We start from the raw sequence: 23,456 nt of genomic DNA on the forward strand, positions 1-23,456 counted from the left end.
AATGCATAATAGTTTTTGCTTTATCGTGCAAAATGTTGGAAAATATACCCGAGTACGGAACCCTCAGTGCGCGAGTCTGACTCGCCCTTGGCTGGTTTTTTTGTATGGCCTATATTTATGGGTCTATCATATCCCATTCATTGTCGAGACGAATGTCTCAACCCACACAACAATTTTAATCGGCATTCACCGTTAATTAATGTTGCAATTAGTCAAATTAAAATAGGATTAATACGTTCCTAGCGTTACAAAGATATCATTAACGGGTAAAAAAGTGGTGAATCGGCCATTCAACTTGGACACTTCCAAGTTATATGTTTGTTTTAAAGCCAAGCTCTTGTAAAAATGGTGGTGATGAGGCATCTTTTAAGTTAACATGCCCGCAGGCGTTCAGTGAAACCACTTGTTAATCGAATGAGTTATGCTTCGTTTGTCAAATGCAGTTATTGTTGACAATATAGTGTAAGTAAAATGTATATTAGTGTCGTTATCCGTTTTGGATGTCTCTATCATTTTAAGTGGGTGACACGAATTGATTTTACCAGCAATCATTTCTTATTTTGTTCGCTGGAAATGTCGTTGTAAGATCTACAAAATTATATTTTACTCGATGTTGAATTTCCGTGGAAACTCTTTGATTGATATACTGGCCCGTGTACCTCTGTCGCGTCCCATTACAGGCCACATCATCACTTCTCATCAGGTGTGATCGTGGTCAAGCATGATGAATTAAGAAAAAATATGCATCCTATGAGGCTGTATAAATCCTCCGCTAAAAATGTCACAATACCATTAAATAATGGGCAACATATTCACAATGGGCTGGTGTTATCGATAATATCTGAATAGTTAAATCTCTTAAATCCTATCGATTATCGATCAGAATGTTGTGTTACCCTCATTGTCCTGTCTCCACCCCTATCATTGGATGCTAAACTAGGCGTGGATATCAAACAATAGTCGTTATTCCACGGCTGTCACCCCGACATTATCCTGTGCTTTTGTTACGACTGTCCTATGCCGCCGCAATGAGTCTAGTTGACAGTCCTTTGGGAAAGTTCTCATAATAATATTGTTATTAAGTCCTTTAGAGGGCCCTGAGGTTGAATAAAATGATAACAATTCTGAATCCAGATCTTATCGATATCCTATGCGGGTATTCCATAGTACCTACCTACTAGCCTTATTCCAATGTGCCTATCTAAGTACCTACCTATATAGAATAGAATACAATTTTAAGATTTTATATTGAAATAAACTTTTACAAGTGATTTTAAATCGTCAAAAGAATCTATCACTGGTTCGGAATGTCATTCCTACCGAGCCGAACCAGCAAGAAACTCGGCGGTTGCTCCTTTTCAATGTTCATTATGTGCAGGTACTTTATTTATCCTTTTCTCTCTTCTTTATTTCTCCTTGCTGAGTGCCGGATGCCTTTCTATTAATCGCATAATAGCTGGGGTTTTCTTAGGATAATAAAGCGATGAGTTCCCAGATCCAATCCGCATACGAGACGCATTATGAGACTCAGATTTCGGCTCAATTTATTTTATCAAAATGTTAATGATAATAACCAGCACCGAGCCTTGGAGGAAACCAAAAGGCCAAAATCAGACTCCAAGATTGGTCATCCATCCAGTTACTGACTTGAGTCAACGGTGCTTTACCAGCGCAATTGACAAACATGTCGCAACTAGGCCAGGGTATGACTGACTGACTGAAGATAAACAAGTTACTTCTCGCTGAGAACTCTAAGGACGCGCAAAGACCGTGCCTTACCTTACCACATTCTTCAACGTTTCTTACCACGAACTAACAATGAAACCGTGATAAAATTAAAATACCTACCAAAGATCTACAGCGTGGGGCAAAGCACGACGGGCATCGCATACGCTTCAACATTCACGAAAAATTATGAAATCAGTGGGTTGTGTATTTGTGAGATTAAGTATAAGAACAGTATGTAAGTAAGTATGTTTGATTAAAGAGCTTACATTTTTATTTTAGGTATTTAAATAAATCCAGACATACTTAAAAGATGGCTTACGTAAGTACTTACGGAAAGGAAGTACCTACTTATTTTATCAAACATGATAGATTTACACAATAAATGAATTTTAAATTATAAGTGAACAATTGGGGTGAGTACCTAATTTGGCATACCTGATTATAATTATATGTAAGGTGAAACATTTCTACTGTAATTATATAAAAACAAGTAACTGTAAACAATATTTCTGCAAATAAAGAATTTTGAATTTTTTGCCCGGTTATTCATCGAAACGTTTCTGGAAACTTTGGAGTCTGGACCGATTTTAACGGGACTTGCAGGCAAAAGGACTACGAAAGGAGACATAACACTGCTACTACCTCTGTAAAAAAGAGGAAAAATCAATACTTAGGTATTTAAATAGATTTTTTAAATCCTTAGATGATCGACGTAGAAAGTCGCGAGCAGTAAATAAAACTAAAAAACCTTACAAGTCGCGACCGCAAATCTTCTGGATATTAGGTATCTATTAATAAAAAATCAAGCTACCTCGCTTTTCGGTTTCAAAACTAAACGGTCTACCTACAAATTATCGATCGTTTACTATGGTTAGACAAAACAGTTTAAAGTTTATAAAAAGAGCATTGTATGAATGTAGTCTAAGAAACGATGGTAGTTTTTCAAGGAACTTCTAGACTGGCGTGAAAACAAGTGAGGCAGAAGCCAAGGGCTTTGGCTTTGGCATTCCTAACTGGCTGGGCTTAGGATTGAGATTTTGCGTTAGGTATTCTTTACGTAAGACCCCGATAAGATAGAATTCTGAAATATTATATCCAAGCGAAGCCAGGGCGAGGCAGCTAGTTGTTTTTAGAAATTCAGAAAATTAAACCTCCTAGGTTAGATACGAATACCTGCGAACCCTGGTATTTTAGACTCCTAGGGGTTCTCTTTTTTTCCTCTTTGAAAAAAACTCCTAGGATTCTAAAACCACCGCGTATGCTAGATTCCTACTGCGTAAAATAAGACGTTTACGTAACGCAAGGTTTATTCAGAAGTCTAGAAACCCTGAACTAATAGTACCTAATACATATTATTATTATTTTTTTGATTTCGTCAGCTCTCAGCCTATGCTGTGCGATCACCACCCGCTGGGAAGTTGGCATCAACGATTTGAGGCAGCGTGTTAATCGACGGGCGATTGTCGGCGATCACATTTAATAGACAAAAAAACGAATGGGCTATTATTTATCGATGATATTAGACGAAAAAAAACAAAGGAGGCTTTGGCATTGATAATCCTGGTAATATTTTAAGCAAAGGAAGAAAACCGGCCACCCTTATGGCTAAGATCTGCGACGTACTCTGATCAATCTAAAAAAAAGAAAATTTTGCGATTTAGATATAAATCGGTCGGTTCCTTTATTAGGACCGGTAGTTCTGCTGCAGTACTCTGTACAACCTGAAAAAATTAACAAAGACAAGGATTTTATAAACATAATAATACTACTAGTTCCATCTAGTAGCGAATAGTGGCAATATTATAAAAAAAAAAATTAAGTAATTAAACTACTCACCAATAGATGTCATATGGAAGTCATATATGGATTACAACTTTTTATTTGAATACTTTTACCTTTTTATTTAAAATATAAATGTTATTATTTTAATATAAATATTAAAAACAGCGATATATTAAAAAACAAACACTGTTAAAAATTAAATCCTGGAAATAAATGAGTAAAATTATTTCAGAACCGACGTTGGACATGTCAAGCTTTTATTTAGACATTTGATAAATTGACAGTTGACAATGACAAGTGAATGGTATATTTTTATTTCTCTAACCTCAAAATGGTCTTCTCCATACTAAAAACTTAAAAAGAAACGTCTATTTTTATTATTATTTACAGTGAAATAAATGTATTTAAAGCAAAATGATCCTGTATAACCTGTACATACTTGGGCTTATGTGTTGAAGAAAACCCTCAGGAAGTAAGGAGTCTGCAAATGGAAACGAAATGCAACGGCTTAAAACTCCAAGTAAATACCTAAGAACTTTCTATAACGTTAGAGAACTAAGTCGAAAATGTTCTATACTCACTTCAAATTTTACCTCAAGTTTGGAAATTATAGATCATGATCCATTGCAAAGGTATAAAATCATTCAAGCTCAAGATTTTAGACTACGATACTTTATGGAAATGGACAGTAACAGGACCGTAGACGTTACTAATATGACTATCGAAGAAATAGATAATTTATTACAAGACTTCATGACAAGAAATCGAGATAAACGACTTGTAAAGCTTGTGAACGAATGTCTTGATAAACGGAAACATTTTAGTGCGAATATTCTTAAAAAGCTGTTCAGGCATTACAGTGTATCTGGGCGAGTGGATATAGTGGAGGTAAACTTGAAGTTAATTTATTTATTCAACTTGGATTCATTACAGTGATATAATAAGGCAACTAACTGTCTCTTAATAAGGCATCTTTGTCAACTAACTTAACATGCCATTCAGAAATTAAGTAACTAATACCTACAAAATTTGTCACTATCAATATCCAAATATTACTTATCTTAGCATTAAGAAACTCTTTTATTGAATAAAACTACTGCATGCTATAATTCTACGGGTCTAGCCTCCTTTACCTGTGGTTTTCTTCCATTTAGTTATATCCCTTTGTTATTTATTCCATAACTAGATGATGCCCCACATCTTCGTCCATATGGATTTAGATTTTAAAAAATCCATGGGACATCCAAATCCATCCTTTGGAGTTAGCAGACAGACAGACAGACAGATACACTTTCACATTTATAAGTATTAATGGAAACTTACTAATTTTCTGTAGATCTTTCACCCAATCTTTCAATTTCAAAAATCTAACATACTTATATGGATACCATAAAGGTTGAAAAACGTTTGCATTTACAGGTACTCCAAAAATACTGTTCAAGAGTAGACCGCAATTTGTATATAAGAAATGGAGAGTTCATGCATTATGTAGCTAAAGCACAGTGTATGAAAGGTAACTCGGAACAAGGCCTGTCCATTTTAAAGGAAGCTTACATAAAGTATGAAGGCTTAAGAAGCTTTTACAGAGTAATATTTAGAGAGCTAATCAATGATTCCGTGATGAATCGCTCAGAGGCATCTATGGTGATCTTTAAGAAATATGTTCTGGACTTCAGTGTGTCATGGAATGACCATTATCCTCTCATTTGTTACTGGCATATCTGCTGGTCGAGCAACTGGTTCTCGGATCAGATGATTTCAAATGAATTGCTAGATAGCTCACAAGTTTTACAAGATATTGTGAGAGATAAGTAAGTATGAACAGTTATTATTGGTATAAACATGAATCTTAATTCCTACCTATGGAAAAATAGAAAAGTTTTTTATTCAAATATATTTCTTTTGAATCATTTGGAATGCCTAATATGCAAATTTTTTTTTATTTTTTTTTAAAGAATATTAGCCATGTTAAATGACTAATATTCCCCTTTCCTCTCCAACTAAGCGTCAGGCTTGTGCTAGGAGTAGGTACGACAATAGTGCAACGGGCGGGGTTTGAACCGTCGACCTTTCGGTTTTCAGTCCACTCCTTTACCGGTTGAGCTATTGAGGCTCTATTTAAATTACCTACTTACAAGTTCACTTGACAACCAGTATCTTTTGAGACAGCTTGTTTATTATTAGCCTGTCTGGCATTTATGAAATAATGCCTAAACTCATGTTTTAAAATGTTAATAACCATTATAAAACAATTAACAGGGATCATAAAAGTGTGAGGATTGAAGAAGAAATTGTTTATTTATATATTTTATTTATTCTATTTATAGTACTAAGAACTGTCTGTAACCTACAATACAAGTTTTTAGTAGAGTTGCGCAGGCAACTACCTAAACAACTCCCTCGAGGAATTATTTCTAAAATTAGTTGCATATTTGGTACTGATTCTAAAGCGAAACTAAATAAAGTAACTTTTTCTTACCAATGTAATAAAAAAACCGGCCAAGTGCGAGTCACATTGGCGCACTAAGGGTTCCTGTCATATATGGAATCTACACCATTTGTTTACCTTTTTGTAAAAAAGGATCAATACAAGCGGGTAGATAAAAAACATGTGATATAATTAGTATGTGTCATGTGCTACCAAGCTCAATAAACGTGTTTAACTTTACTCTCGTATTATTTGAACATAATAGTGGCGACGAAGCAAAAATTCGATTAAAATGGATCATAAAGCAGTGAAATTTGGTGAATTTAACCCGAAAATTGATATATGGGACAATTACATTGATCGATTGAAGTTTTGTTTTGAGGCTAACGGCATCGTGTTGGATGGCGCAAAGCGAGCGAATTTCTTTACTGTGTGTGGAGCTGAAGTTTTTGAAACATTTTTAGCTTTGATTACACCAAGAAAAGCCAGTGATGTGTCATTTGTGGAAATTGAAGCTATTTTAACGAAACATTACAGCCCAAAACCAAATGAAATTTCAATGTCATACAAATTCTATACACGGAACCAGAATACAAATGAGAATGCATCAGAATATATTGCACAGTTGCGTAAGATTAGCTCTAAATGCAATTTTATGGAATTAGAACGGATGTTACGCGACCGACTTGTGTGTGGCATGAAAGATCCTCGTCTACAGTACGAACTTTTAAAAAAAGATAACCTTCGTTATCAAGACGTTGTTGATGCCATGCTAGCGGCCGAAACGGCGGGAAAAGACTGTCACATGATCCAGTCCTCTACAAATACAGACAGCAGCAGCATAAGTTCAAACACTGCAACAAGTACAAATCAAAGTCCTTCAGTGGAACCCATGGATATTAATGCAGTACAGACCAAGACAAACATACGACTATGTTATCGGTGTGGGGATCGTCATGGTGGTGAATGCAGATTTATTAACGCCACTTGCCGATTCTGCAAGAAAATTGGTCACATTGAGAAGATTTGCTTATTAAAAAAGAAGTCTAAGAAGAACATTAATTTCACGGATGAGGAAATACCTACACACTTGAATGGTATCTACAGTATGCAATGTGAAACAAAAGTAGCACCATTTGTGATTGAAGTTATATTGGAAGGCATACCTGTAATACTTCAGGTGGACACAGGTGCAAGTTTCTCAATAGTGAATGAACACACTTGGAAGAAGATTGAAGATCAAAACCGACACATCATTCTTCAACCAGTATCACTTACTTTACGCACATGGACAGATACGCCTGTCATGTTACTCGGCCAAACTAAGTTACAAGTTCAATACAAAGACATCAAATGTACCTTAAATGTGATTGTAGCAAAAGGGTGCGGTCCCAATCTTCTGGGACGGGACTGGTTGACTCCGTTGAATATTGCACTAAACATTAATTTTATGTCAAATAGTGATCTTATGAACATTGACAAGACAATTTCTAAATACAGTGACATCTTCAGAGATGGACTTGGCACATTTACTGGAGATCCTATTACTATACATCTAAAACCTGGTGCTACACCTAGATTTTTAAAAGCTCGTCCTGTACCGTACGCTATCAAAGCTAAAGTTGAAAAGGAGATTGACCGCCTGGTGGCAGAAGGTGTACTACAGCCATTGTCCTTTTCCGAGTGGGCGACACCTGTTGTGCCTATATTGAAGAAGTCAGGAGATGTCCGATTGTGTGGAGATTATCGCAGTACTGTCAACCAAGCTACAGAATCAGACACGTACCCTATGCCATCAGCAAATGAGATATTTGCTACAGTTGCAGGAGCAAAGTTTTTTACAACCTTAGATCTTGATCGAGCATACACTCAAGTAAAAGTTAGTGACAGCACATCAAAAATACTAACTTTAAACACTTGCAAGGGTCTTTACTCAGTCCATCGGTTACCTTTTGGAGTCAAAGCTTGCCCTGGAATTTTCCAGAGATTAATGACAGCACTGCTAGCAGGAATTCAAGGAGTCGCGGTTTTAATTGATGACATTATTGTGAGTGGTCAGACAATGCTTGATATGCAACAACGACTCGAAGCGGTTCTAAATCGTATACAGAAGGCTGGATTTCGCCTCAACAAGACCAAATGTAAATTCGCTCAGGAGAAAGTTGAATTTTTAGGTTTTGTGATCAATGGAGAAGGAATACATCCCGCTCCGAGCAAAGTTGAAGCCGTCTTGAAAACACCAGAACCTAAAAGTGTACAAGAATTACAAGCGTTTTTAGGATTACACAATTTCTATGAAAGGTTTATACCTCACAAAGCAACTTTACTTGAGCCGTTGCACAGACTTCTTGATAAATCTCAACCATGGCAGTGGACTAGACGTGAACAAGAAGCTTTTAATAAAGCCAAACAAATGCTTACATTTGACACTACTCTAGTTCATTATGATTTGGATAAACCACTAATACTCACATGTGATAGTTCAGAATTTGGCGTAGGGGCAGTGTTATCACATGTGATGGACGACGGACAGGAACGTCCGATTGCAATGAGCTCTAGGACGTTGAATATACATGAACGACGGTATTCACAATTGGACAAGGAAGCTACTGCAATTATGTTCGGCATTAAAAAGTTCCACAACTATTTGGCTGGGAGGCCTTTTACGGTAATAACTGACCACAAACCGTTGCTTGGAATTTTCGATCCAAAAAGACCTATGCCATCTATTTTATCGCCCCGTTTGACAAGAATCGCTATAGCATTAACGGCACACGATTATAATATCGCTTATCGACCAGGAACTCAAATCGGTAATGCAGACAGTTTAAGTAGATGGCCTCTACCAGTGCCTGAGCAAGAGGAAGAACCTCTTTATGAAGTACTTCTAATGGCAGAAAAACTAGAAGATTTTCCTTGCTCTGTTCATGAGATAGCATCCGAAACTAAAAAGGACCAAACACTCTCACGAGTTGTTCACTTTCTACAGTGTGGATGGCCCAACAAAGTTACAGATAGAAATCTACGAATCTATTGGCTACATAGAACAGAATTGTCTTTACAAGATGGCTGTGTACTACTAGGATGTCGTGTCGTCATACCACAGCCTCTTCGACAAAGCATCCTACGCATGCTGCACACCACACATAGTGGAATTGTTCACACAAAGGCACTGGCCAGGAGTTATGTGTGGTGGCCACAATTGAATGATGACATAAATGAATTAGTCAGCAATTGCACTAGGTGTTTAGAAAATAGACATATGCCTCCAAAATCTTCACACGAGTGGGTCATCCCTTCAAGGCCATGGTCTAGAATTCATATAGACTTTGCAGGACCATTTATGAATAAAACCTTTTTTATAGTCGTCGATGCTTTTTCCAGATGGCCAGAAGTTTTAACGGTAAACAACACAAATTCCACAACAGTGATTCACCATTTAAGGAATTTGTTTGCTACTCATGGCATATGCGAAACCTTGGTATCTGACAACGGCACTTCTTTCGTATCCAGTGAAATGAAGTCTTTTTTGGAATCCAACAAAATAAAACATGTGACGTCCGCACCATACCATCCGGCCACTAACGGTTTGGCAGAGCGCATGGTACAGACAGTAAAGGAAAAGTTACGGAAGATGGATGGACCATGGGAAATAAAAATCCCGAACATGTTGTTAGGCCTACGGGTTACTCCATGCTCCACAACAAAGAAAAGTCCTTCCGAACTTTTGATGAATAGACGCCTTCGCACACTCATGGATACGCTACATCCTGATAATATACAACATAAGAAAGTAGAAGCTCAAATCATAAGTAACGCTCAACAGAAAAACAGAGAAACTAATGTGGGACAAAGAGTCATGTACAGAAATTACACAAACGGACCGAGATGGTTACCAGGTCAAGTTGTTGAGAAAGGTGGCCCTTCCAGCTACAGAGTGCAAGCCGAAGATGGTGCAGTTTTAAGGCGTCATATGGATCAAATCATTAAAATAAAAAATAAAGAGGAAACAACTGAAACTCACGATAGAACTGATGAAGAAAAAGATAATAGTTTAGAAGGAGAGATAGAAAATGATCCTATCATTGAAATGCCAAGCTCTGAGAGATGGGAAGGAGAGATAGAAAATGATCCTATCATTGAAATACCCAGCTCTGAGAGATGGGAAGAGATATTAGGAATACCTAAATCAGCAGAAATAGACATACCGGGGGGGAAAATTAAAACTAAACGTAATTCCCATAAGAAGGTTCCATATTCTAGGCCAAGTGGTTCTAATGAAAATATTGATTTGAATTTTGAATGATTGATCTGATTATTGTAAACTGTTAAACTTTAATTAATTTGTATTACTTACTTAGGGGGAAGGTATGTCATATATGGAATCTACACCATTTGTTTACCTTTTTGTAAAAAAGATCAATACAAGCGGGTAGATAAAAAACATGTGATATAATTAGTATGTGTCATGTGCTACCAAGCTCAATAAACGTGTTTAACTTTACTCTCGTATTATTTGAACATAATAGTTCCGTACTCGGGTATTTTTTCCAACATCTTGCACGATAATTCAAAAACTGTTATACATAAAAAAAAAAAAAACTGTTTAAGGATGTACAGGTAGAGGAGCCCTTTCATAATATGATACCCCACTTGGTATGGTTATTTTATTTTGAAAATTGAAACATTTAATTTTTTTTTTTAAATGATGTATCCACAAATTTGCAGTTTTCAGATTTATTCCTGTATTAATTGTGCTATAAGACCTACCTACCTACCAAATTTCATGATTCTAGGTCAACGGGAAGTACCCTATAGGTTTCTTGACAGACACGACAGACAGACAGACAACAAAATGATCCTATAAGGGTTCCGTTTTTCCTTTTGAGGTATGGAACCCTAAAAAAGACAACAGACCTAAATTAATTTATAACCTTGTAACTTTAGTAGAGTGCACTAATATTGAGTCTTAACAATATTAAAAAGTATAAGATGCAGGTACTCTTTTAGTTCAGAGAAAAACAACACCATTGTAGCTAATTCACACAATCTTTAAATTAAACTAAAATGACAATTCTAAATGTCCCGCTATACTTTTTATAAAAGCTAGGTGCCAAGGAGCACCCTGCGGCGAAGGATAACACTAGATTAAGACTGTCAATTTAGTTAGAGGTGGTGTATAACAGAATTGACCACACTATCACCATATTATTTTTCTTATGAAATTCCAGAGCATCAACATTCAGTATTACTATCCTCCGTGAATATAATGAGGATGCAGTAGTTAGATTATTACAAAGTCTACTGAAGTACAACATGATGGACGAGTATGCCAAAGTCTTGCAAATGCTGTTCAACTATAAATGTAAGTAAAAATGGGTAATTTGGCTCATGGGTTATACACAATAATCTGATTGGTCTACTCAAAGCCTGTTTGCATATAGGCGGCATAGCGAGGTACTCGTTTACGTGAAAACACTATTCTGCATAAATATCCGAAAGAAAAATCACGCTCGCTTCGCTTGCGCTTATCTGTTTGGGACTATGTATTCAGATTGCATTTCCATATTCTATATAATGTAGTCGTTCACTCAATGTATCACTTCCATTCAATGTCTCGGGGGCGCCATTGCAATCATTCGCCTGGGGCGCAAGTTTACTTGGGCCGGTACTGGGTCTGTTTATCACATGTCTTCTCCGCTTCAGTGGGCAGGTAGCCTTATTTTCTACACTTTATGGTTCGAATAGATATTTACTTTAACAGGCTTTATGGTTAGAAAATTGTAAAAGTTCAGAGATCGACAACTCAATATTTTTAATTTTACGACGAGCTGCTTTCGTCCTAACATCATTGTCTCCCTGCGAAAGCGAGTTAATTAGTTTGTAAGAGATTTAAGGATGTAGCGTGTTAATTAAATTATTATTTATTATTGCATCTTACCCTAATTTACTACCTGCTAATCTTTTAAAAGATCATTGTACCTAAATTTTCTGTACTAGCCATTTATTAACGTTTATTCGTTACGATGTGTCTTTTTAACCCCCGACCCAAAAAGGGGGGTGTTATAAGTTTGACGTGTGTATCTGTGTATCTGTCTGTGGCATCGTAGCGCCTAAACGAATGAACCGATTTTAATTTAGTTTTTTTTTTGAAAGGTGGCTTGATCTATAGTGTTCTTAGCTATAATCCAAAAAAAAAGTTCAGCTGTTTAAAAGTTATCAGCTCTTTTCTAGTTTTCTTGTAGAAAAGATCGTTAACTAACCGTTGGGTTCATAATATTATTATGTAAATTGACAAATGCCAAGCAAGAGGACGTTGCCTAGATACATTATTATTTATTTGAAAATGCTGTTTTGGAAAACTCAGATACTTTGGATCGTAGACTCGGAATAGCTATAATCTAAGAAAATCGGTTCAGCCGTTTGAAAGTTATCAGCTCTTTTCTAGTTACTGTAACCTTCACTTGTCAGGGGTGTTATAAAATTTTAATTTACACTTGTTAGTCATAAATTATTATATTTTTGTAAATATTTGTATGTATAAAAGTTGTTGGTTAGTCAAATAAAAAAAAAAATTAAAAAAAAATAAGATAATAAGCTGTTCATAAAATATAAGTTTTGTTTGTTTATTTTCCAAGATAATAATTCTGAATACCTGTTACTCTTTATCTGTATTTTATAATGTTGTTTATATTAATTATGTTTATAAATATCACTGCTTTGCTTGTTGTACCTATTAAGTGCATACTAGATGGTGCCAGCTACTTTGTCCACATTCATTTAGTTTTTTTCTACTTACTGTGGGAGCTCTTTGATTTTGTAGGATCTGTCTCCATATTAGTCAATGTCCAAAATCTGTTTTAGAATGTACAGGTAAAGCCCTTTCATATGATACCCACTTGGTATCTTATCCTTAATTTCCAGTTATCTTACTTTGAAAATTAAAACATTTTTTTTTAAATGGTGTAACCTGAAATTCGAGGTTTTCAGATTTATTCAGGTACTTGTGCTATAAGACCTACCCACCTGCCAAACTTCATGATTCTAGGTCAACGGGCCCTATAGGTTTCTTGACGGACATACAGACAGACAGACAGATAACAAAGTGATCCTATAAGGGTTCCGTTTTTCGTTTTGGGGTACGGAACCCTAAAAATGATATAACTTTATCTTATAAGGGTCAGGTTGGATGATCTTATTAAAACGTATTGATTTTTGATCTTTATTACATTTATTTTGTTTCAGTAAGGAACAAAGACCTGCGTGGTTGCACCGAGATCGTCAGAAACTGCGAGGCGCTCGGTGTATCACTACCGGCTGACCAACAGGGCCGGTACATCAAGATGTTAATATACAAGGACTTCACGGACGACGGACCAGATGATAAACCTAAAAAACCAACATCGAAGAACTTCAAACTGAAGTTTTAGTAGTCTGCGTTCTATTCACATGATCCGAGATATATATACCGCCGCCGACTACTGATCCCCTTCGATCTCATAAAAGAGAGAGAGATATAAAAGACAAGAATGTATGCGATAGAAAGAGAGGCGATTGTTAAACTTCAGGACGCAGCAGTGTCGTGCGAGCTGTATGCTTAGTAGGAGATTGTTCAACTCCAACGTCCATAGTATTCAAGGCGTCGAAAACTTTAGCGTTATAGTAAACTCAATCTTAACTGGCTTGTTTTAAAGATCAAACAAACAGCCAGCGCTCTAAACGGAAACGTTGCGAAATTAAAATCAGTGGTATTGAATTTTCGACTTCAAATTGAGGACATTTAGGTCCATTTTACTTTGACGTTAATGTGTTTTGAATTTCTATCATATCAACGAATTCTTTCAACGTTGGTGAGACGTAAAATCTCATACTAAGCACATTGAATTGCATTTTATTGCGTTGTAACAAAAGTCACTGTTTATCTAAACGTCTTTGCTAAGTGAGCCTTTTGTACTTGTAAAGTACTATTAGGAAGGTTCTGTAGGTTTCGATCAGATCCATACCAACGGAGTGCAGTACCACTCTGCAAAGACGGTGTGTGATAAAGTGCAATTCCGCTCAACCTACATGGCGCTTCTTTCTTTCGCGAGGGCCGTTTGAGCACTGATTCGTTTTCAATTCGTATTTTTTCCGTCAAAATCCATCTACTACGAATCGTAATAACCCTTCCGTTGGCTTTGCCGCAGTCGGGTAAAATTACGAATGAGTTCATACGCGTACGTTCGTTTTGTATGGCGGCCACTTTGAATCGTATTTGAATATGAATGAGTACACAAACTCCCTAACTCTCATCTCTTTCGACCCGGTACTTGTAACTTAGGCGTAACGCGCTTTTAGTAAGATAATTTTTATCATTAAAAGAGCCTTCCATGGCACAACAAATGATTAGACCAAGAGTTGAATTTTTTTAGCAAAATAAAGTCGTATCAACCGTGAATCGAAACCGGCAGTGTGAATTATTAGGGCCGGCGCACATATGGTGGAGCGCAGCGCAGAGCATGCCCGCGAAGTTCAAACTATCACCGCTAATCGCGTGACGCATTACGCGATTTCTACCAGAGAATGCGCGAGCACGCGCGGGACTGCGCGCGGACGCGCGAGTATCCGCACGGATGCACAATTGATTTTAGATATTATTTCAATGAGGACAATATCGATAATATTTTGACTGAAAAATGCTCTGCGCTGCGCTCCGCCATATGTGCGCCGGCCCTTACTTTTATAGTGTACATTTTGTAGCTTATAGGTAAAATACTGTACATAAAATTTTAATTAGTAAATCATACCTACCTAAATCATGTGTTTTTTTTTGAACCGAGAAAAAGTTCGCGCGTAGGTACTTATGTGATGTGCGCATTTGTAATTTTTGCTGGGTAGTTAAACCTTGGAAAAAACCGGCCAAGTGAGTCAGGCTCGCGCACTGAAGGTTCCGTACTCGGGTATTTTTTCCAACATTTTGCATGAAATCAAAAACTATTATACCTACATAGAAATAAATAAAAATCTGTATCAGAATGTACAAGTAAAGCCCATTCATATTATGATACCCCACTTGGTATAGTTATCTTACTTTGAAAATTGAAACACCTTTTAATTTTTTTTTAATTATGTAACCACAAATTCACGGTTTTCAGATTTATTCCTGTATCTGTGCTATAAAACCTACCTACCTGCTAAATTTCATGATTCTAGGACAACGGGAAGTACCCTATAGGTTTCTTGACAGACAGACAGACAACAAAGTGATCCTATAAGGGTTTCATTTATCCTTTTGAGGTACGGAGGCCTAATAAAATAAACGGTTTCAATACAAACCTTAACTTTATTGAGATTTTGTGGTAGGTACATAATAGGCATACAACTAAAAATTAAACAATAAATTATACACAACAGTTCACTAAAATCGCGTAACTTCGCTCTCCTTGGACTTGCTTTCGGCGGACTTGCTCTGCTCGATTTCTTTTCTTCGTAAAATATACAGGCTTCTGGAAATAAGAGAAATACCGTTGTTAGTCATTTAGAAAAATAGCTTAGGTAGTATTATATACATACAGGCTATAGTTTTTAAAATATATTTTGAGTCCTGTGATGCCTATGAAATAGTACAGTGTTTTGTAATGGTAAAAATGTATGAAGAATGTACGCGAAAAATGTCATACAATGGTTTATACACAATAGTAACGTTCCTTATTTATAACCAAAATGTCGATGATTTGGGTCTTTTTGTTCGAATTCTAATAAATTATACTTACTAGTATAATATCTAGCATGTATCAATGAAAACATAATAAATAGGTTACAATAAAATCAACATTTGTAGCTTAGTATCAATAATATCGATATTATTAATTTTCAACATTGTCACAGCCCTATTTATGTCACTCTGACAACTGTCACAGAACTCAAGCTATATTTTATGAGCGTTGCTTTGACGTCGTGAGTTTGAAATTTTAGAGTTAAAAGTTAGTTCCGAGTACGCTCACTGCTGCTATCAGCGCCAAAATGTCGAAAATCAATTTGCTTCATAAACAGCAAGTGCAGCGTATATTAGAAGTCAATGATTATAGGTAGGTCATAAATAGAACCTTTTATCGTCACAAACTTTTTGCAATATGACGACTAAAATACACTTCACTTTCTACTATGGGGAAAAAATCAAGGTCTTTTAAGGTATATTATTTTATATTAGGTACACTTAAATAGAAAACTCAGTTCAAGGTTGATTGTTATTAGAAATCGGAATGCTTCGACTTTAAGGGCATGATATCAGTGACCGCAAGGTCTCTTTTTGCTGGAGGTGTTGAAATATAGGTTGGTATTACGAGGTAGCGACTATATTCATGACGACAGGAGATCATGACCACAGACACAACGTGCGAAGCCAGCGCGCGTCGCGACGGAAACTGCATGACAAGACGTAGGTACTTACTTAGGTAGGTATACACGCATACTGCGCGCGTATGCGTGTATTATTTTGTATGCAAGAAACTGGATGAAGGATGTTTATTTTAATACAAGCTGAATCGCCCCAGCTTCACTCGTAGAAATTAGAGTATCGACTAATTTGTGAGTTACTCACGTCAAACTCATTATTTTGACTAATTTCTTAAATTGAACACTTTCAAGTAAGGATTTTTGTATAAACCTGTGGAGATGATACTGCCCTTGGCGCTATTAGAATGCCATAAGCCTACTTTGTCGTATTAGTTTACAAATTGCGAAAAACCAAATTAAATTTGAATTTCGCGGGCAGACCCGTCCCATGCACCTTAAGGTAGGTAGTATAATAATAGCGCTAAGTTTATGCTAGTGTTCTGGTTACATCCTGTAATTATAAGGGTTTTCGTAATACGAAACCAGTTCGCGGTAACAAGCGTAATAGCATTTTACGTATTTCAGCGTGCAGCTACTTGTATACCTACTTTTTAAGTCGGTTAAAGAAAAACAGATCGAAGACTATGTAAATGTTAAAAGAGCGTGGATTAGACCTGCAGCTCGCTCCAGCAATGCGCGGGACTTTAATTAGTTGTATACATGCCATAATATTATAGGTATATCAAATCTTTGAAAAGAGCAACCGCCGAGTTTCTTGCTGGTTCTTCTCGGCAGGCATTCCGAACCAGTGGTAGATGCTCTTGACGTTTCAAAAGTATACTTGTAAAAGTCTAATTGAATAAAAATATTTTGAATTTGAGATAGGATATAGGTGTTAAGGTTCACTTACAAATAAATAACTATGGCAGGGACGGCTAGCGCGGCGCTGATGAGGTAGAAGGCGCCGGCGAACGTTGACAGCGTACTGAGGTACACCTTGCTGTAGACGGGCGAGTAGATCACAGGTACCAAAGCCTCTGATATACTGATTAGAGAGCTCGCTTTACCTGAAAGGAAAGAAGTTGGCATTACTTTGCGGAATTCCGTGATATAGGACTCCCTATATCCCCCTATATTCGTTCCGATTTCCCCCGCGGACTGATCTCAATTACCCCACACGGTATCGGGTTAAAAAGAACGACAGCGTTTTTTGACCCGCTTGCCAGTTTGCTCGCTATTTTTATTAAAGAAAAAAAAAAAATTACAAAGTTTATTTCCAAGAACTTAATTTTTTTTTTGTAGACAGATAAGTAACGTTAATGTTGCAATTAGAGTTGATTACATTTGTAACTTTGTTTTATTATTTTAGAGCGTTTAGAGTTAGGTGTTCCCCGTTACCCCACTTTGCCCTAGGTCATACAGGTACAAGGAACTATGCAATTAATTTGTAATCCACCAAAACAGACAAGTCTGTATGGTAGTACAAACAGGTACTAGGTAGGTTTAAAACTTAAAACCTACGTTTAAAAATTACCTCATATCACTTTGCAAGCCATTTTTCAAAAATGTGAGTTAACCGTTATTGACTCTTAACCGTCGATATCGTTGTTTTTACGGTTCCGTATACCCGAAGCACCGAAGGGTACCAACGGAACCCTATTACTAAGATTCCGCTGTCCGTCTGTCCGTCCGTCTGTCCCTCAGCGGACTGTACCTCGTGAACCATGACAGGTAGAGAGTTGAAATTTTCTCATAATGTGTATTTCTACTGCCGCTATATCTAGTAACAAATAATAAAAATTTCAAAATGGCTGCCACGAAAAAAAAGTAATTTCTTGTAGGTACGTTGGTACGGAACCGTTCGTGTGCGAGTCCGTCTCGTACTTGGCCGATTGTTTTCTAATTTTTTTATAATTTCAACGCAATATTAAAGCGCGTTACCGTGGTACCGTGTACCTATTAAATTTTCATTAGTTCGGCTCATAGAATTCATAGATACGACAGAAAATGAGCCAGTAAGCCCAGGGAGGTTCTATTAGATACGTTGACTGACAACTCACTTTACCAGCCCACCTTTATTAGGTAACTTACAATATTAGATCGCTGTTACAATACTTAATTATTATGCATGATGGAAAACAGTAGAATATCTTAATTCTCTTATTATTATCTTGATTTATCTATTTCTATTCTATCTTATCGCGATATCTATTAACTATTAATTATTATTACTAATGAAACTATTCAAGCACAGAAGTTTTTTAAGTAGGTATAGTTTTGTCGGTTCCATAAATTCACGGAACAATTAATTACTTATTATAATTCTTAGGGCGATCGGCTACTAGGTATCTCTATTGTATCGCGATCTTTTTAACCGACTTCAAAAAAAGGAGGAGGTTCTCAATTCGTCGGAATCTTTTTTTTTTTTTTATGTATGTTCACCGATTACTCAAAGACCCTTGAACCGATTTGGAATTTTTTTTTTGTTTGAAAGGGTATACTGTGCAGGTGGTGCCATATAAATTTGGTGAAGATCTGATGAATATCTTCGGAGATGGAGAACAGAACTCCTCAATGGATAAGAGCAAATTGCTCGCGATCAGTGTAATAGCTTAGTAAACAGTAGGGTTTTAACTGGGCATAGCATATTACAGTGGGGCCACTAAAAATTGTGAAATAAAAAATTTTCAAAAGAAAAATAAAACCGACTTCAAAAACCACAAGCACTAAAAAGTAATAAATAATTTTTGTTTAGTTACACGTGTAATGTACCTAGGTATGAAGTCGGGCGAGCTTCACATTTGGATTTCTAATTTTGTTTTATTACGCTTGCTCGACTTCATACTTGGTACATTACACGTGTAACTAAACAAAAATTATTTATTACTTTTTAGTGCTTGTGGTTTTGAAGTCGGTTTTATTTTTCTTTTTTACAGCTGGCAAAAGTTGTTTAGGGTGCTGGCTCTTATTCGATATGATTCAGAAACCCACTTCTGAACTTCAGAAGTGGGATGAGAAATCTCAATGATTATTATCTGCCTCTTATACATATATTCTATACTATCTCCTATAGGCCTATGAGATAGAAAATCAAATTAGACATTCGAATAACCGTTATAATGTTATCACCATTAATTGGTTTCAGTAATTTAATACCAATTATGTCACAAATACCAATTAATTGCGAAATTATACGTTTTATTGCCATTGACAATTGATTAATAACGGTTTACCGATCCAATTTCATTTTGTAAATACAATGATCGCTTTTATCGGATATGGGACGCCGAGTGGAAATATTCATAAATGCCCATTTGCATAGAAAATTGCAAAGTAAGAACTAAGACCTGTATTGGCGTTTCTTCGCCTATGCTTTTAACGTAGAAATCTGCATAATAACTTTACCTAACTTAGCTTCAACTTCTTGTATAAGTTACTTACTGTAAACTGCCTGCAGATTCACTACTTATGACAAAAACCGTAAGTAAGTATCTTATAGTCATAACCGCTCTTGGTGGTGCAGGTATTTAACTAGAACTGTATTACGTCTTCATTAAAAATGTATTAAACACGGCAGTCTCTCCGTCAGTCGCTCCACACAAATGTAGTTTCGTTCTCATTTGAATATATTAACCAATCAAACTTGATGTTATTTTGTTGACACGTTCTAGAAAGCCAGATTTTCGTAAAAATAATTTACCTACTACTCTTAAACTTATAGAGGTTTAAATAAATTTTTAAGACCGTGTAAATTTGAATATTTTTCGGACACATTTTATGGATATTTTTTTTTGATATCCTCTAGTTACATCTTGGCATTTGTACGAAATTTGCATGCAGTGTTTACTTTTAAATGATTTTACATAGTTGAGCATGATACCAACCGAAACCAAAGTATTTATTATAATTATTAAGTTTATACGTTAAATCGCTAGTAAACCTTTAAATAAATAAATAAAAGTAAAATTTTAACGGCAGTCTGAAAATTACGGACATAGATTAATGATATGAATGGAACTTTTAGACTTAAAATTAAAGAAGTTTAGGGCCTAAGGTAACGCTCAAAATCTATCAAAATTGGTGAGGTGTAAAATCAACACAATATGACAATGTGTCTGCACTGCACAGGTTTTATGTTTTAAAAATATCATTTCCCGTTTAAATTCCACTGTTAAATTATCTTCGGATCCGTTACAAATTAACAATGAGCTGGCGGTTCGATTGTGGTTAAAAGCAATTTCTGTAAATACAAGGTTGATATAACATTCTTTATTGTTTGATAACACTTCAGAGAGCCTAGTTACATACCTAGCTCTCTGACACCAGAAAGTGTGTCAAAATTTTTAAAGGATGCTCTTTGCATGGTCTGCCCATAAAATAACCAAATTAATAGTAGGTACCTAAGTATTAATAGTCACTCTGATATGACTTCCTAATTAAGTAGCCGTGTAAACTTAGGTAAGAAAGTTCACTAGATGGGTTTAATCACTGTTAACATTCACAACATCAGTTATATTATAGGTAATACTGCCGTCCCATATCTTAAAAGTCGTTATCTGCAAAAAAATAGTTTAGGAGCTATCGCCAAAAAACATGGGAATAATTTTTAAAAAGCGGTCAAGTGCGAGTCGGGCCTCGCTATTTTAGGGTTCCGTACACATAAATCCAAATAATACTTGGTTCCGTACATAATTATGAACATCACATTTTGGGTGTATGAAATATTAACTCTTTTCCGAGCTAGAATATTGCAATAAACCGTGAAAGAAAACCCCAAAAAATGTTCGTTTGTTTTTGTCGCAGCTTACAAACTAATTTATAAATCGTTGTTTTCAGTATTGGCTATTTGAATACAGTATGGTACATAATATACCGAAATTTCTTGAATAAATAATTATACTATATAAATAATTTCTTTCTTTAATTTAGGGCAGTTTTTTATACTAACGAAATATTTCCAAAAACCTTAAAAACAAACAAAGTAAATCAGGTTTGAAAAAATTCGACACGTGATTTACCTATCTACTTAATCCTAAAAAGAGATTTGTGTGGATGTTTTTCAACGAAACCTGATTTTGGCATAATCTACGAATCAAACTACTCGAGTGAACTTTGGGAGGCTACTTTTAGGTATATTATAATAGTAGGTAATACAATTAAATATTTTAAACTAAAAATAAATGTTCTAATAATTTTATTCTAGCCAAGGCGTCTGTATACAAAGTTATTGTTTCAGTCTATGAAAGTACGAATAATAGCATATGGAAAACCTAAACTGCTGTTAAAGTTATAACTAATTATTATAGTTATAACTAATAATTTTGATAACGTATGAAGTTGCTATGATACTGGGTCAATATCAATTGCTCTACTTCTATTGTAGTTTAAATAAATTAGAGCCACGTCATATTTTATCAACGTTTCAATAAAACACCTGTCATAGTGCGTGTACATAATAAACAAACGCATACTGCATTATGTGCTTCTGTACATGTAAACATGTTTTTGTTTGTGGGAATATACTAATAGGACTAGCTGTTGACCGCGGCTTCTTTCGCGTGGATTTAACTCTTAGCGTGATAAGAAGTAGGTAACTCACTTTATAACTCTCCAGGTTTTTAACTATATCCAATATCCATGCAAAACACCGGTCAAGTGCGAGTTGGACTTGCAGACGAAGGATTCTGCACCATTTTACAAAATATTATACCTACTCTACCTAGCACTAAGTACCTATAGTTTTTAATTTTTTTTTTATTTGCTTGGTGGCCATTTTGAAATTCGCCATCTTGGTTTTTTATAGCGACAATAAAATACACAGTCTGGGAAAATTTCGAATCTCTACCTACCCTATTACAATTCGTAAAATATGTTCTGCGGATGGACAGATGGACGGACAGCGAAGGCTTAATAAGGGCCCCGTTGGCACCTTGGATATGGAAGCCTAAAAATCACGTCAATCCATTTGCTTCCTTGCGGAAACATCTGAAGAACAAACTAACAAACGAACACACTCGGATTTAATTAAGGATGGTGATTGTCTTTTAACAGGAAGTGATATTATGTACGACGGAATAGCGGCCTGACTTATTTGTTTTTCCATTTTGATTCCAGAATCGCGTAGGTAGATCGACGGTATATAGACACAAAATACGTGATCTGTCTAACATAGTAACATATGAATAAATGTTTGCCATTTTTCACATAGTAGAAACTAGAATTTAATATTATGTATGTCGCTTTATTACTTAATGGAAAATACTTTGTTGATAGGTAGGCATATTTTTTATTATTAGCAAGATCTATACTTAGAACGTTCTTTGACTTTGACTTTTAAGAGAAGTTTCCCACGCACTCCCCAGCGATCTCCATATAAATGTAGTTTAGTTCTCATTTGAATATTGACGAATCAAACTCAATGAAAGTAGACGCTCTAGAAACAAATATTTGTGTGTGATTGGCAAGTTTCGAAGTTACACGGGTTCAAACATTTGTATAATATGTAAATCTTTTAACTTGTAATTTAAACAACTAAACATTTTTATAGAAATCTGACAAACCACTGTCTGATGTCTGGTGTTCACACATTTCATTCATTTGAATGTTTAATATTCAAATGAGGACCAAACTACGTATGTATGGAGCACTTTACGTATAAATGCCTTTTAAGGTAGATAGTTGATTTCTTGATAGATTCTAACTGGTGTTGCGTAACTTAGTACATCTTCTTTTTCTTCTCTTCGCACCTCTACCTTTTCGGAGTTATGTGCATTTTAAGCAATTAAATATCACTTGCTTTTAAAACATCGTGTAGAAACGTGCATGCAGAGTTCTCCATAATGCTCTCAAAGGTTTGTGAAGTCTGCCAATCCAACTACGGTCAAACCCATCTATCTCACTCTGAGAGGAGACGCGTTCTCAGTAATGAGCCGGCGATGGGTTGATGTTGACGAATACTTAAATATTAAAAAATAGCGACCCACCCCGGCTTCGCACGGGTTTTATTACAATTTTAGTAGGGACCTCTAATTTTTTTGAAAATAACATAATATAGTCTATGCCACTAAGGAATAATGTAGCTTTCTAGTGGCGAAAGAAAATTTAAAATCGGTTCAGTAGTTCGAGGAATTACTTTCTACACACAAACTCACAAACTTTACCTCTCAATATTAGTATAGATTATAATAAGTAGGTAGACTAGGCA

At 35.8% G+C, this 23,456-nt stretch overlaps 2 protein-coding genes across 4 annotated transcripts in view; one reads left to right on the plus strand and one right to left on the minus strand.

Moving 5' to 3' along the window:
• The first annotated feature begins 3,812 nt into the window (after positions 1-3,812).
• LOC123876008 lies at positions 3,813-23,455 on the plus strand. Of its 3 annotated transcripts, none has more exons than XM_045922146.1 (5): positions 3,813-4,398; positions 4,930-5,321; positions 11,170-11,303; positions 13,184-13,367; positions 23,445-23,455. In XM_045922146.1, coding segments are annotated over exons 1-5 (1,101 nt in total). In that variant the 5' UTR covers positions 3,813-4,008; the 3' UTR covers positions 23,446-23,455. The 3 variants fall into 3 exon arrangements, with proteins under 3 accessions (XP_045778102.1, XP_045778104.1, XP_045778101.1); XM_045922148.1 differs by lacking the exon at positions 23,445-23,455 and having other exon boundaries at positions 3,813-4,030; positions 4,141-4,398; positions 13,184-14,736; XM_045922145.1 differs by lacking the exon at positions 23,445-23,455 and having other exon boundaries at positions 13,184-14,736.
• LOC123876006 (proton-coupled folate transporter-like) overlaps positions 15,241-23,456 on the minus strand; it is a 28,397-nt gene continuing 20,181 nt past the window's right edge. The window contains exons 4-5 of the mRNA XM_045922143.1: positions 17,163-17,319; positions 15,241-15,423 (exon numbers count right to left, since the gene is read on the minus strand). Of these exons, the coding sequence (XP_045778099.1) occupies positions 15,336-15,423; positions 17,163-17,319 (245 nt within the window). The 3' untranslated portion in view covers positions 15,241-15,335. The remainder of the gene's footprint in view (positions 15,424-17,162; positions 17,320-23,456) is intronic.

Source organism: Maniola jurtina, chromosome 20 (assembly GCF_905333055.1).
Source record: "Maniola jurtina chromosome 20, ilManJurt1.1, whole genome shotgun sequence".
Classification (NCBI taxonomy): Eukaryota; Metazoa; Arthropoda; class Insecta; order Lepidoptera; family Nymphalidae; genus Maniola; species Maniola jurtina.

Excerpts from the sequence above, each read along its gene's own strand:
- LOC123876008 (XM_045922146.1), top strand. The coding sequence starts at position 4,009 with ATGCAACGGCTTAAAACTCCAAGTAAATACCTAAGAACTTTCTATAAC. Across the intron at positions 5,322-11,169 it reads CAAGATATTGTGAGAGATAA|AGCATCAACATTCAGTATTA; the intron begins GTAAGTATGAAC and ends ATGAAATTCCAG. Across the intron at positions 11,304-13,183 it reads AATGCTGTTCAACTATAAAT|TAAGGAACAAAGACCTGCGT; the intron begins GTAAGTAAAAAT and ends ATTTTGTTTCAG.